Raw genomic sequence first — 16223 nt, 5'->3', positions numbered from 1 at the left:
CACTAACTAGCCTGAGAATAGAAGACACTGGGTGCTCTCACCCTGATAAGACACATTGCGACTGGAGGCCCATCTGCATTTCCTGTATTCACAGAAATGACTGTATATTTGTTGAAGGGTATAAGGAACGTCACAGCGTGATGTCAGTGGGACAGTAGAGCTGTGTAGGATGTTTATTCAACTTAGTGGAGGGTACCTGCCTGCCTGCCTACCTGCCTACCTACCTACCTACCTACCTGAGGTTGAGGGTTGTTGGGGGTTGATGTCAGGAAGGTTCTGGAGTATGGTATGAGAGTGAGTTGTAGAAGCTGTGTTAGAGAGACCATAGGGGACATTGCAGGGACAAAACACAATGTTTGATTGGTGGAACATTTTCTATGCTATTAAATAAAATGTAATGTAAAACAATTGCCATTGTAATAGGAGTTTCCAGTTGAACAAAAAGGAGAGCAGTCATAAGTAAAGGCTATCAACACGGAGACCATCCAGCACAGAAGCAGCGAACATGTTAAAATTGCCTTCTCTGAGCAGGCCCTTATATCCTAATCAGATAGCACAACTGTTCTGTTAACAATATGCTTGTAGAAAACCCAACATTTAAGGCAATGAATTTCGTCACCAGCTATATAGTTATAAACATCAGCTGTTGTGTGTGTGTGTGTGTGTGTGTGTGTGTGTGTGTGTGTGTGTGTGTGTTGTACTATTACAGAGTTATAAAACAGTATTAAAGCAATCACAGTAGTCAAATGATATAGTGTATCAAACAGTAGTCGTAAACTAACCAGATAATCAAACAGTAGTCGTAAACTAATCAGATAATCAAACAGTAGTCGTAAACTAATCAGATTATCAAACTGAAATTGTAAACTAACCAGATTATCAAACAGTAGTCGTAAACTAATCAGATTATCAAACTGAAATTGTAAACTAACCAGATTATCAAACAGTAGTCGTAAACTAATCAGATCATCAAGCAGTAGTCGTAAACCTACCAGATTATCAAACAGTAGACGTAAATTAACCAGATTACCAAACAGTAGTCATAAATTAACCAGATTATCAAGCAATAGTTGTAAACTAACCAAATTATCAAAAAGTTGTTGTAAACTAAACAGATTTTCAAACAGAAGTTGTAAAATTATTAGATTATCAATCAGTGTCCACAGAATGTCATCAATATAATGCAACAGTGAATAATCAGTGTGTCCTCGGTCCTTGTACCTGGACCTTCAGTAACCTCTCTCATCCATAACGTTCAGCATCAAGTCTAGTGAAACTCTAAATATGCTAAACATTGTGATCACTCTAAACTAAATATGAACTTTAGTGATTTTACGGTCATCAATTCCATTTTAATCTCAAAACCACAGACATGATTTAGTGATAATGATTCTACAGTATGTGGTGTAGTTGTCCCGTGTCCCAGGGGAGTACTCTCTAGCACAGTATGGTATGGTATTGCAAGCATGAGGGCTACTTCTGGTCACACTGCATTGACCACAAGGTTACACAAGGAGCTGATTTGCCCCCAAGACATTTCACAAGATAAACACATTGGAAGTATAGACAAACAGTTATTAAAAAGGGTTTTTTCCATGCTTGTTTTTCCCTTTTCAATGTAGGAATGCAATCCAGAGATGTATAGGGTACAGAGAGCTCTGTGGTGTCTGATATAATTGATACTTTATGCTGTAGATTAGATATAAAAACTCTAGGATGTGGTATAGGCCTACTGATAAATGGGACCTTTTACTATGATGAGATTCTGTGGTTTTGCAGAGCACAAGCTCTGGCATTCCTCCCTAGTTACACAAACAACCTCTGGGCTGCCACGCTGCATTAGTGCTCTGCAGGGGAGGTTTCAATGGAAAACACAGCAAGCAGCACTTTACATTTACATTTACCAGACGCTCTTATCCAGAGCGACTTACAGGAGGATTAGAACCAGCAACTTTTCGGTTACTGGCACAACGCTCTTACCCACTAAGCTACCTGCCGCCCCAGCACTTCATTGGAATGTCTTTGTCTAAAAAGCTACAGATTATACTGAGTAATCAGAGGTGTCATGCCCATAGGGGGCACAGGGGCACACACCCCCTCAGATTTGTCCTGTTAAAAAATAATTTGAAAAAAATTATATTATTTTCTCTGTAATAATAATACTAGCCACGTAGCAATTTTATGAAGTTGGCTTTAGCTAGCCCAGATAGGTTCCCGATCTCCTAACCTCATATCTAGCTACCAAGAGTAGCTAGCTAGCCAATCTCCTAACATCACATCTAGCTACCAAGAGTAGCTACCAAGAGTAGCTAGCTTGTCTAACTATCTTAACTCGCATGTCTGCTGGCAAGGTTGGTAGACTTTAGAAAAGCTAGCAATAACTAAATGTACTGAATAAGACTCACATTCATTTCAATCTTTTACCCAGACTTTAGCAGAGATGCAGAGAATAATATTTTGTTTCTTTAATAAAGAACCACCAGTCAGGAGGATACAGACAGCCAAAGTGGTATGCTTAGATATGCAGAAAAAATATGCATATTTTTGACATAGGATTAAGCATAATGATTATGGCTCTAGATTGCGGGAAAAAGCTGTTTCAGTTGTTTGAAAAAGGCAAAATTCTCCAACTTAGCCCCCCTCCGGATCACCCCCCAGCCATCCTCACTTACTTTGTGCCCCCTCAGATTTTTGGGGTGCATGATGCCCCTGTAAGTAATGGTACCCCATAATGGTACCCCATAGTCAGCTGGTCTCCAAATGAGGAGAATGAGCAGCATCCATCTGGCGGCACCCCCTCATTCCATTTTAGCCAGCAGCATCCCACCCTGCATCCCGCTGCTGGCTTGCCTCTGAAGCTAAGCAGGGTTGGTCCTGGAAAAGGAGACCAGATGCTGCTGGAAGTGGTGCTGGAGGGCCAGTTGGAGGCACTCTTTCCTCTTGTCAAAATAAATATCCCATGGCAGTGATTAGGGACATTGCCCTGTGTTGTCTTTCGGATGGGATGTTAAATGGGTGGTCACTAAAGATCCCATGGCACTTATCGTAAGAGTAGGGGTGTCAACCCCAGTGTTCTGGCTAAATTCCCAATCTGACCATCATGGCCACCTAATCATCCCCAGCTTCCAATTGGCTCATTCATCCCCCCTCCTCTCCCCTGTAACTATTCTCCAGGTTGTTGCTGTAAATGAGAATGTGTTCTCAGTCTACTTACCTGGTAAAATAAGGGTTGAATTTTTTAAAGAATTCAATTTGAATGAGGACAGACAGAGAAGCAAGCGCCACAGAAGCTTCAACTCAACAACCCCTCTGCAAATCAAACATGTGTTGTTAATTCTCTACAGATATTTGGTCCCTTGACGCTGCCAATATTCTCAACTCGGAAGCATTAAAAAAACTTTCCTGTGGGAAATTTCCTGTGGGGTCATGGACATGGTACTTGATCAACGTAAAAATACACTCCTACGGTATATTAGACCTAGGTCAAATCTTTAAATCTCAGGACCCGTATTTATAGTGTCCCAGTCTCTCAGTCACAGAGCTGTCCATAGAATCTTAATTTTACCACTGCTACTCTTTGTGAATAAGGGCCCTAAACTGTGAACTGACTTACACTGTGGTCCTCTGTAGCTCAATTGGTAGAGCATGGCACTTGGAACGCCAGGGTAGTGGGTTTGATCCCCGGGACCACCCATATGTAAAAATGTATGCACGCATGACTGTAAGTGACTTTGGATAAAAGCGTCTGCTAAATTACATATTATTATTATTAAAATATCATGTAGTGTGTTGTATTTTGCATGTACAGGAATGTCCTGGGCTATTTTTGTTTGTTCTTACTTGTCTGTTCCTTGTTATCCTCATAAGATGTGCGACATTCTGTGAGCTGTCCAATCTAACTGATATGAACATAAAAAATACAATAAAATGTCAGCTTCACTGCAATGAAATCTCAGATCCCTTTGAAAATAAAGTTCTGAGTTCCTGTTTGTGTTTCGAAATCCTATGTCCTCGTTTACATTTAAAAAATATGTTTGTACATGCGGTCTGTGTTTGTTAGTGTAAGTGGGATCTGTGTCCAATTCTATGTTTATCTATGTTGGATCAGTCCAACCAAACCATCTGGTTGTGAGATGACCATGCATCCTCCCTGGAAGTGTACTGTTAGTATATAGCATAATATACTGTTGCACTTGGAGACATTATTGACTTATTTTCTTCATTCTGTAGATCAAAAAAGGACCATTTGGAGAGATTCAGTACAATACGTATGGAGCTTTGGAGCTAAACCACAGTATATTAGCTCGATCTCTCCCTCACTTCAACGGGCTACTGAAATTCAGACCAATAAATGTAAACAGTAAACCCACACACAGTGGCACACACATGAGAACAGTTTAACAATATCCACTTTTACAAAGAGCAGCTGTACCATTTACTAACCTAGCAAAGATGTGCCAAAATGTCAGCTCAATGCAATAGTCAAACAATCAAAGGTAAGTGTTTCCCTCCTAGATTCATAAGGGACTGAAAGTCCAGCAGAAAACACATTTCTTATGCGAGCGGAGATCTTAAGGACATGGGACTTACCATCAATGATGGGAACGGAGCATAAATTAAATACAGAAGCAGTGGAGTGAATCTAATCAAACTAATCTGAATACGGTGTGTGCGTGCCAAATGACACCCTATTTACTACATATTCCATTATGGGCCCTGGTCAAATGTAATGCACTCTAAAGGGAATAGTATGCCTTCTGGGACGCAGACACCGTCTCCCTCTGACTTCCTGCCTTAAGGGCAATAACACTCTGGTTTAATAGACAACATGGCTATTTCAGTCTTACACAGTCATTCAACCAGATCACTGCCACTGGAAGCCCTGCTGGTCTTTTCCCTCGTGAAGGATGAATATAGATGCAGGGCTTTCGGAATGACTGAAAATCAATAGAACAATGGAAGAGTAGGCACACCTTTGAAGAAAATAACATTAATCTTTTTTTTTTAAGAAAAGCCATGTCAGGAAATGAAGGAGAATTACAGGAACACTTGAGTGGCCATATGTCACAGCCGTAGTTAGGATGACATAAACAAGTCAAAACCTGTCTGTGCAGTGTACATTATGAATAAGACAAGCCAACGCCTTTGTTTGGAACTGAAAGTTACTGGTATGAGTAAGTACTTCAAGCTGAAACCCATCTTATCATCACACATTACAACTAAATCAACGATTGAGTAACTGTTGAGGAATGGCTTAGTGTAAAAGGACAGATTAAAAATTCAAATACAGTGGGGGAAAAAAGTATTTAGTCAGCCACCAATTGTGCAAGTTCTCCCACTTAAAAAGATGAGAGAGGCCTGTAATTTTCATCATAGATACACGTCAACTATGACAGACAAAATGAGAAAAAAAATCCAGAAAATCACATTGTAGGATTTTTTATGAATTTATTTGCAAATTATGGTGGAAAATAAGTATTTGGTCAATAACAAATGTTTCTCAATACTTTGTTATATACCCTTTGTTGGCAATGACACAGGTCAAACGTTTTCTGTAAGTGTTCACAATGTTTTCACACACTGTTGCTGGTATTTTGGCCCATTCCTCCATGCAAATCTCCTCTAGAGCAGTGATGTTTTGGGGCTGTCGCTGGGCAACACAGACTTTCAACTCCCTCCAAAGATTTTCTATGGGGTTGAGATCTGGAGACTGGCTAGGCCACTCCAGGACCTTGAAATGCTTCTTATGAAGCCACTCCTTCGTTGCCCAGGCGGTGTGTTTGGGATCATTGTCATGCTGAAAGACCCAGCCACATTTGATCTTCAATGCCCTTGCTGATGGAAGGAGGTTTTCACTCAAAATCTCACGAAACATGGCCCCATTCATTCTTTCCTTTACACGGATCAGTCGTCCTGGTCCATTTGCAGAAAAACAGCCCCAAAGCATGATGTTTCCACCCCCATGCTTCACAGTAGGTATGGTGTTCTTTGGATGCAACTCAGCATTCTTTGTCCTCCAAACACGACGAGTTGAGTTTTTACCAAAAAGTTATATTTTGGTTTCATCTGACCATATGACATTCTCCCTATCCTCTTCTGGATCATCCAAATGCACTCTAGCAAACTTCAGACGGGCCTGGACATGTACTGGCTTAACAGGGGGACACGTCTGCACTGCAGGATTTGAGTCCCTGGCGGCGTAGTGTGTTACTGATGGTAGGCTTTGTTACTTTGGTCCCAGCTCTCTGCAGGTCATTCACTAGGTCCCCCCGTGTGGTTCTGGGATTTTTGCTCACCGTTCTTGTGATCATTTTGACCCCACGGGGTGAGATCTTGCGTGGAGCCCCAGAGCGAGGGAGATTATCAGTGGTCTTGTATGTCTTCCATTTCCTAATAATTGCTCCCACAGTTGATTTCTTCAAACCAAGCTGATTACCTATTGCAGATTCAGTCTTCCCAGCCTGGTGCAGGTCTACACTTTTGTTTCTGGTGTCCTTTGACAGCTCTTTGGTCTTGGCCATAGTGGAGTTTGGAGTGTGACTGTTTGAGGTTGTGGACAGGTGTCTTTTATACTGATAACAAGTTCAAACAGGTGCCATTAATACAGGTAACGAGTGGAGGACAGAGGAGCCTCTTAAAGAAGAAGTTACAGGTCTGTGAGAGTCAGAAATCTTGCTTGTTTGTAGGTGACCAAATACTTATTTTCCACCATAATTTGCAAATAAATTCATTAAAAATCCTACAATGTGATTTTCTGGATTCTTTTTTCTCAATTTATCTGTCATAGTTGACGTGTACCTATGATGAAAATTACAGGCCTCTCTCATATTTTTAAGTGGGAGAACTTGCACAATTGGTGGCTGACTAAATACTTTTTTTCCCCACTGTAAATGTTAAGAATGCCACAGCTGTGTCTAACTTCTCAGGATTGGGACTGTATAGCGTCCAGCCTTAACAGTTGGTCTGTCGGCTTTCGAGTCCCATGTAGGTGACCTGGCCATCTGTCCTCAACAAGCATGTCTAGTATGCATGCTTCAGTATGTGCATTACAAGAGTATATTAAGAGCAGTGTCCCCCAGTGATCTACCGCACACACTCACATGAATGCAGGCTTATGGCTGTCATCTCACATGGGCCCATATTCACAAAGCCTCTCAGAGTAGAAATGCTGATCTGGGATCAGGTTCACCTTGTCCATGTAATCTTATTCATTATGATCTAAAATGCGAAACTGATCCTAGATCAGCACTCCTTTGCTGTGAGACACCATATGAATACGGGCCCCGACGACAGCTGGGTTTGGGTTCTGATACTGAAACATTGAATGTAAACATTAAATATAATACATGGACATTTTATTTGGTTCTCCAATCACAAGACGGCTTAAGATTAGATCATGTTTATTGACCTTCATAAATACAGTAAATACTGGACCCATTTGTCCAGAAGGAGTTTGGGCAAATTAGAATTTCAGTCCTATGAAGTGCTGATCATAAAGCTTGTATATAAATATAATGAAGCAATAAAATAAATAGACACATAATGAATTCTCAAAATGCTAAGTCCTGTTCCAAATCCATATTGTGTGGGTATCACATGTCAGCACCGCATCCGTCCACACCTCTGATCTCTTCCTCAATCTATTCCAACCTCCTGTCATGGGAGGTCAGTAAGTGAAAATGCTGCACTTCACTAAATGTTTATTTGCAAGTACACACTGTGTAAGCGGGTCCCTTCAACCAGTGGATGTCTAGTCTGACAAATCACTTCCTGTGTCCACTTAGGCTCCTGATGGTCCCATTACCATATTGCTTCTAGAGTGGGCCATTGGCCCCCTGGTCCATATGCATGACACAATGTCTCTGTACTTCGTTGTTTTGGAGCTCCATGGGTGGGCTTGGAGGAGAGAGTTTTAGCCCAACGGGGAGAGGCTTTTCCTGGTGGAATGTGGGGGCCTCAGGGGGCTTACACAGTGTCAGCTTCCTCCAGAGGAAGCGCAGCACCGAGGGGCTGAGGATGATGAAGAGCCAGGGGTCGATGATGGAGTTGAAGGACAGCAGGCGGAGAGCAGCAAGATCATTGCCATACCTCGGCTTTGACACGCCCGTGAGGTTGACCAACACATGGAGCTATAGGGGGGACACAAAGAGAGAAAGCATCACAGTCAGTTATTCAGAATTTCAACATCAACAAAATATGGATATCAAGTAAGACAGTGTCATTATGATCTATTACAGGCCATTTTGAACTGTAGCATATCTGAAGAAGAGATGAAGAGATGTTTGGGTTGAGTGAAGGGAGGGAGGACACACACACACACACTGCACATTAGACTGTGGATCAATATTTTCAACACTTAGAACAGCCACATCAAAACGAATGCTCTTACCACTAAAGGAAACGAACAGATAACAAAAGCCACCGTTATGAACACCAAAAGCAGAAGATGCTCCACTTCCTCCGTCATGGAGAGGGATCTTTGGTAGAACCGTATCCGTCGCGTAAAACCACCGCGGCGCGCTTTACACCTCCTATACATCATAATTAAGTGGGAGACGACAGATAAGTTACAAACCACCGTGGTCGAAATCATGATGAGAGTCAATGACGCATACACACCGACGTATACTTTTTGTTTGGTCTCGGTTTGGATCATGTCAAAGAAGCACCAAGTCCCCGGACAATATTGAACGTAATCTCCAAAACCCACGAAAGGTGCTAGGCAGAAAAAGATGCAGATCAGGTAGATGAGTGTAATGGTGATGTATCCGCAGCGCTTTCTCAAGTGGCGCTCGTAAAAGTACGGATGTCCAAAGGAGAGGTAGCGCTCCAAAGCCATGGCGCACAGAATGGCCAAAGTGGCGAGGCTTAGAAAAGTCATGCTGAACCCAAAATAGGCGCATACTGCTCCGTTTTCACTCATACCCACCAAGGTCCTGTTTTGTGTATAAGAGGCTAGTACGAGAGGACTGACGGAGAAAGTACCCAGTAGGTCCGTAAACACCATCGCGGTCACCAGCACCTGGAACAGGGATGGACTTTGCCGCCGGCGCCGCATCTCCAAAAGGACCAAGGCGATTAAATTGCCCAGAACTCCCGCCGAGAACATTGCCGCGGACATATAGAGATTTCCGGAAGAGACAGTGACACTGTCACGGCAGGTAATATTATTTTTGTAATCCATAAAAAATTGTCATAACCTACTCCACTAAGCGGTAAGTGCATGACCTGATCAATTGTACTTTTATTCAGATCAGTGCACACAAAGGAGCAATGTCCCCATCCAACTTTTTGAATGACATAAGAAATGCGGTTCATCTCGTGTCAGTAAAAACTCTGATGTCTTTTCAGTCCCACCCACAACTCTCATACACAACCATGTGGTTTCCTGCACTGAGTGTAGTGTGGTCACACACTGGGCACGTTCCTCTGCCAAGGCGTTGCTGACGTATTCCAGATTTTACAACGCATGAGTATAAGTTAATGCAGCGTTCAAAACAACTGGGAGCTCGGAACTCTGAAATCTCCGACTTCCGAGGGTTCAAAACAACTGGGAAATCGAAAAAAAAAAAAAAATTGCTCCAACTGGACAAAATCGATTTGAACAGTCAACCTACTCGGAAACCCAACCCGGAGTTCCCAGTTGTTTTGAACGTGGCATATGACTACTGTCAGCCTGCTCAGACTGAGAAGTGCGCACTACCCATGGTTTCGTTTTTTTATAAGATTGGAAATCCCCTGGGATTTCATTTGCTTTTTGTTTAGGCCCACTATTATAGGTCTGCCTGATAAATGCCACTTTTGTATGTAGCCCTCTTTTGTATAGGCCTAGAGGTCGCTGGTGGAGGCTGATGGCAGGGGCTCATAGTAATGCCCGGAACGCCTGGAACGGAGTTTATGGAACTGTGTCAAACGTCAAACAAATTATTTCCATGTGTTTGATACCATACCATTTATTCCATTCTAGCCATTACTATGAGCCGACATCCCCTCACCAGCCTACTCTTCTTTCAGTGATGTGCTTGTCATGACTCCTGATGAATAAAGATCATGTATAAAGATATTGTAGAATATAAGGCAGAAAATAATGTATTTAATTTGTATTTATTCATACAAAGCCACAATGAAACACTCCTTGATGAGATCCACAACTAGGGACTTTTCTAAGGCCTTCAAAGGCCTGGAGTTCCTATCAGCTCAAAACGATTCGTTTTAATGTCCTATAGAGCTGGTCTTTCTTTTTAAACAATCTCTATTAAGAGCTGTCATTTAATTGTGAGGAACTGCAGTTTTATCAGATTTTTTTTCTGTTTCGTCCTCTGTTGTGTGAGTGATATTTCTGTTAGAAGATAAGGTAGAAGATAAGGTAGAAGATAAGGTAGACGATAAGGTAGACGATAAGGTAGAAGATAAGGTAGAAGATAAGTTATGCACACATGACTGTAAGTCTCTTTGGATAAAAGTGTCTAGTAAATAACATATATTATTATGATTATTATAGTTATAATTAAATATCTGACAGAGGAGTACCTGCCTAGACAAATGTCTCACCTGTATGGAATGAATCACAGTCATCCCATCTCACTGTGTCCCTCAGGTAAGACTGTCAACCACAGACCATATCAGTTCTATATCTAAACGGTCAACCAATCCATACAAGTGAATCGATCTGTGGCCGTATCAAGCATCAAAGTGCTAATCTAGGATCAATTCTGAGACCCTTAATGAATACAGTTCCAGATAGTTAAAATATATCTGAGGCCTGTTTTTTTGGGACTAAATCCATGATGTATGAATCATGTCCTGTGTAGCTCAGTTGGTAGAGCATGGCGGGTCAAACGCCAGGGTTGTGGGTTCGATTCTCACGGGGGACCAGTATGAAAATGTATGCACTCACTTCTGTAAGTCCCTCTGGATAAGAGCGTCTGCTAAATTACTAAAATGTAAATGTAAGCGCAGAATTCAACTCAGCAGTTGGCTGTTGTTCTAGACTCTTTCCACTAGATGGCGGTCTTAGTCGGGTTATTGTCAACTTCGAGAAACGCTTATGGCTGTTCAGCTTGACTTTACTCAAGATAATAATAAGCCATTTAGCAGACGCTTTTATCCAAAGCGACTTACAGTCAGACAACAAACAGTAAAGACATACAGATACCTTGGACAACTGAAATAGGAAAGGTTATTCTTCAGTGGATATTGATATAGCCTCCAACATGGGCTCGCAGTGCTACAGGGTTATATTAAGTGTATTTTGTGTGTGAGGTGTCATGGTCATTATATTTATTATTTATTTTCTATTTATTTAAGCAGGGAGTCCCATTGAGACCAAGGCCTCTTTTGGAAGTTGATGTACCACGTTACAGTACATTCATCCCTCTGTTGGTGTGATGAACCAATGGGACATGTTGAGTATCTGACTGAGACTATGAGCCTGGAAGGCAAACAGACATCAAATAAACATGGTAGCATTTAATAACTACTTTTCATTCAGATTTCTCTCTAAGTGCTTTCTCACTCACCCAGAAACCACATAATTCACAGTAATTAAAGAACCACAGTTGGAGAGGAGGGAGGCTCAACCTTTTGTGCTATTTCGTTTTAGCCTCTCTCTCTCTCTCTCTCTCTCTCTCTCTCTCTCTCTCTCTCTCTCTCTCTCTCTCTCTCTCTCTCTCTCTCTCTCTCTCTCTCTCTCTCTCTCTCTCTCTCTCTCTCTCTCTCTCTCTCTCTCTCTCTCTCTCTCTCTCTCTCTCTCTCTCTCTCTCTCTCTCTCTCTCTCTCTCTCTCTCTCTCTCTCTCTCTCTCTCTCTCTCTCTCTCTCTCTCTCTCCTCTCTCTCTCTCTCTCTCTCTCTCTCTCTCTCTCTCTCTCTCTCTCTCTCTCTCTCTCTCTCTTTTTTTCTCTCTCTCTCTCTCTCTCTCTCTCCTCTCTCTCTCTCTCTCTCTCTCTCTCTCTCTCTCTCTCTCTCTCTCTCTCTCTCTCTCTCTCTCTCTCTCTCTCTCTCTCTCTCTCAAATTCAATTCAATTCAATTTAAGGGCTTTATTGGCATGGGAAACGTGTGTTAACATTGCCAAAGCAAGTGAAGTAGATAGTAAACAAATGTGAAATAAACAATAAATATTAACAGTAAACATTACTCTCTCTCTCTCTCTCTCTCTGCTCCCATCATCCTTTCAGTCTTTTACCCATCAGTCAGGAGGATACAGACAGCTCAAGAGGTATGCTTAGATACACAGAAAATAAATAGAATCAAGCATTTTGATTATGGCTGTAGATTGCAGGAAAAAGCTGTTTCAGGTGTTTGATTAATACAAAATTCTCAATCACACACAACACCGTGGCCTCAAACAGTCTCTCCCTCTCTCCTTTTTGCTTTCATATACAAACACACGTGACAAGTTTTTAGGTTTTCAGTGGGGGGTGTTGGATTATCTGTGAGCGTAACTGGGGACAATTGAGTGGGAGCACGAACAAATAGCGTATACTTTATTGCACTCTGTGGCCTAGCCCAGCGTTGTAGCCCTTGAAAAAACACACATCATTCAACTCATTGAGGGCTTGATGATTAGTTGACAAGTTGAATCAGGTGTGCTTGTCCAGGGTTACAGTAAAAATGTGTACTGTTGGGAGTACTGGAGGAACAGGGTTGGGAAACACTGGCCTAGCCTACTGCAGTAACAGTTGAAAAACAAGGTCACAATATGTCCCTAACCTAGACTACAATCTGGTTAATGCAATCAGTGTACCTACCTGGTTACAGTGCATTCGGAAAGTATTGAGACTATTGACTATGTCCACATTTTGTTACATTACAGCCTTATTCTAAAATGATTAAATGCATTTTCTTTCTCATCAATAAACACACAATACCCCATTATGACAAAGTGAAAACAGGTTTTTAGATTTTTTTGCAAATTTATGATAACCTAAAAACAGAAATACAAGTATGCAGACCCTTTGCTATGAGACTCGAAATTGAGCTCAGGTGCATCCTGTTTCCATTGATCATCCTTAAGATGTTTCTACAACTTGATTGGAGTCCACCTGGTGGTAAATTCAATTGTTTGGACATGTTTTGGAAAGGCACACACCTGTCTATATAAGGTCCCACAGGAATTGAAAAATTGTATGGTTGAGCGGGATGAGGCAAAAAGCATGGCAAATAAGTCTGACTGCACAACCGATTGGCAAACGTACTGCAAATTGAGATATCATGTGACTAAACTGAATAAAAAGAAGAAACTGTACTGTGAAACAAGTACAGTTGTTGATAGTAAAAAGCTTTGGAGCACCTTAAATTAAATGTTGGGCAAAAACTCAAACCCAGCTCCACCCTTCATTGATTGAGATGGCTCATTAGTCACAAAACCCTCTGATATTCCCAACTACTTTAATGACTTTTTCATTTGCAAGATTAGCAAACCAAGGGATGGCAACAACAAATTCTGAAACCTTCATATCAATGCATAACAGACCAAATTATGAAAGACAAAATATTGCAATTTTTAATTCTGTAAAGTGAGAGTGGAAGAGGAGAAAAAAATATTTGTGTCTATTTGTGTTTTAACACTGTTTGGACCCCCAGGAAAACTAGCTGATGCCTTGGCATGGGGATCCTAACTGTCACAATCCGGGTTAGAACTCCGGTCTCAGAAGTGTAGAGCTGGGGGTACCACCCCTTAGCCACAGAGGAGATGTTGTAGGACCCAAATGAAACACCCAAGGCAATACTCCAGGCAAGTAGATTTAATGTTCCAAAACAGAAGGCAAAACAAAACAACTCCACGAGGGGAGAAAAACGAACTAAAGATAACTTCAAAAACTTACTAGGACAGACACGGTGAGACAAAGCAGGAGACACACAGTCAGGACGCAATAACCAAGTGAGAAACAAGGGGAAAACACACAGCTAAAATACACAAGGGGAAACAAGGCACAGGTGACCTGGATAAGCTAATTAGGACACATGAGGAAGAACTAAGGCAAAGGGGAACACAGCTGACCTCTAGAGGCCAGGAGACAAACAGGGGAAGCAGGAAGCTGACAGGACCCCCTCCTCTAGGAACGACTCCTGACGTTCCTTCCAGAACACCCTGGCCCCAGGGTGCGAAAATCTCGGATCAACCCTGGGTCCAGGATGTCCCTGGCTGGAACCCAGGAGCGCTCCTCTGGCCCGTAGCCCTCCCAGTCCACCAGATACTGCAGAGAGTTCTGGACCCTCCGGGAGTCCAGTATCCGGCGGACTGTGTAGGCTGGCTGGCCGTCTATGATCCTGGGAGGTGGCGGGGGTCTGTGTGGGGGGCAAAAGGAGAAGACAAGACAGGTTTAAGGAGTGAAACATGGAAAGTGGGGTTAACTCTAAGGGAGCGAGGCAGAACTAAACGATACGAAACAGGGTTAACCTTTCTAGCAATGCGGAAAGGGCCGATGTATCTCTGGGAAAGCTTCTTGGATTCGACCCGGAGGGGCAAGTTCTTAGTGGCCAACCAAACTCTCTGACCAGCTCGGAAACTAGGGGCCGTCCCGGCGGTGGCGATTAGCCTGACTTTGGTATCTCTGGGAGGTCCGAAGGAGGGTACACCTGGCCTTCTTCCAGGTCCGCCTACAGCGTTGGACAAAGCGCTGGGCCGAGGGAACACCAACTTGCGCCTCTTCCTCTGGAAATAATGGAGGGTTGTAACCGAACTGGCATTCGAAGGGGGACAATCCGGTGGCTGAGGACTGGAGGGTGTTGTGGGCATATTCAGCCCAAATGATATAGGTGGCCCAAGACGTGGGATTACTGGCCGCCATACACCGCAGGGTGGTCTCCAGATCCTGATTAATCCGTTCCGTTTGGCCATTAGACTCTGGATGGAATCCTGACGATAGGCTGGCTGTGGCCCCAATAAGCCTGCAGAAGGCCCCCCAAAACCGGGACGAGAATTGGGGACCTCGGTCAGAGACCACGTCCAGGGGAATGCCAAATATCCGGAAGACATGGTTCATGAGGAGCTCAGCAGTCTCCTTAGCCGAGGGCAGCTTGGGCAGGGGAATAAACCGGGCAGCCTTAGAGAAACGGTCTACCACCACAAGGATGACGGTGTTGCCCTGGGATAGAGGAAGTCCCGTAACAAAGTCCAGAGAAAGGTGTGACCATGGCCTTCGAGGAACAGATAAGGGATGGAGCAGTCCCTGGGGTCGCTGGCGTGTCGACTTTCCCTGGTTGCACACAGGGCAGGCCTCAACATAGACCTGCACGTCCTTCTTGATGGACGGCCACCAAAACCGCCGTCGGAGGAACTCCAGTGTGCGAGCACTGCCAGGATGGCATGTCAAGGGCGACTCATGACCCCCACTGCAAGACGCGGGCCCGAACCGAGAGAGGAACGTACAGGCGACCGGCAGGACCACCGCCTGGATCGGGCTCATGGGCAAGAGCTTCTCGTACCCCTCTTTCTAGTTCCCACTGAAGAGGTGCGACGATCCTAGACCTCGGAATAATCGATGCCAAGGGCTTCTCTTGTACCTCGGGAGAATAGACTCGAGACAGAGCATCCGGCTTGACGTTCTTGGTGCCAGGTCGGTAAGTCAGGAGGAACTGGAATCGATTAAAGAAAAGGGACCATCGTGCTTGCCGAGGGTTCATCCGCTTAGCCTGTTGGAGATATTCCAGGTTCTTGTGGTCTGTGAGAACCTGGAAAGGGTGTTGAGCCCCCTCAAGCCAATGGCGCCACTCTTCCAAGGCCAGTTTTACCGCAAGCAACTCTAGATCCCCCACGTGGTAGTTGCGCTCGGCCTCAGACAGGCGGCGAGACATGAAGGCACAAGGGTGTAATCTCCCATCCGCACCCCTCTGTGACAGGACGGCTCCCACCCCCCACCTCTGAGGCGTCCACCTCCACCACGAAAGGTCTCTCTGGGTCAGGGGTCACCAGAATCGGAGCAGAAGTGAAGCGGCGCTTGAGATCCTCGAAGGCCCCTGCTGCTTCCGGACCCCAGTGAATCTTGGTCCCTCCTCCCTTGGTAAGCGTCGTCAAGGGGGCTACCACCGAGCTGAAATTCTTGATGAACTTCCGATAGAAGTTAGAAAAGCCAATGAACCGTTGAACCTCCTTGACCGTGGCAGGTGTGGGCCAATCGTGGACCGCCTTGACCTTCTTGGGATCCATCTCTAGGTGCCCGGGAGTGACAATAAACCCGAGAAACTGAGTCTGAGAAACATGAAATTCACACTTCTCAGGCTT

General features: G+C 43.7%; 1 protein-coding gene across 2 annotated transcripts; it reads right to left on the bottom strand.

Moving 5' to 3' along the window:
* Positions 1 to 7383: 7383 nt before the first annotated feature.
* LOC121549216 (prostaglandin E2 receptor EP2 subtype-like) lies at positions 7384 to 9504 on the bottom strand. 2 transcript variants are annotated; one of them, XM_041861068.1, is made up of 3 exons: positions 8620 to 8703; positions 8390 to 8531; positions 7384 to 8129 (listed from the first exon to the last, which is right to left on the bottom strand). In XM_041861068.1, the coding sequence occupies exons 2-3, from the start codon at positions 8465 to 8467 to the stop codon at positions 7815 to 7817; spliced, it is 393 nt and encodes a 130-aa protein (XP_041717002.1). In that variant the 5' UTR covers positions 8468 to 8531; positions 8620 to 8703; the 3' UTR covers positions 7384 to 7814. The 2 variants fall into 2 exon arrangements, with proteins under 2 accessions (XP_041717002.1, XP_041717001.2); XM_041861067.2 differs by having other exon boundaries at positions 8390 to 9504.
* Between the last annotated feature and the right edge of the window lie 6719 nt (positions 9505 to 16223).

This window comes from Coregonus clupeaformis, chromosome 33 (genome assembly GCF_020615455.1).
Source record: "Coregonus clupeaformis isolate EN_2021a chromosome 33, ASM2061545v1, whole genome shotgun sequence".
NCBI lineage: Eukaryota > Metazoa > Chordata > Actinopteri > Salmoniformes > Salmonidae > Coregonus > Coregonus clupeaformis.
Note: the sequence above shows the minus strand (reverse complement) of the source record. Positions and strands in the feature narration are given on the sequence as shown.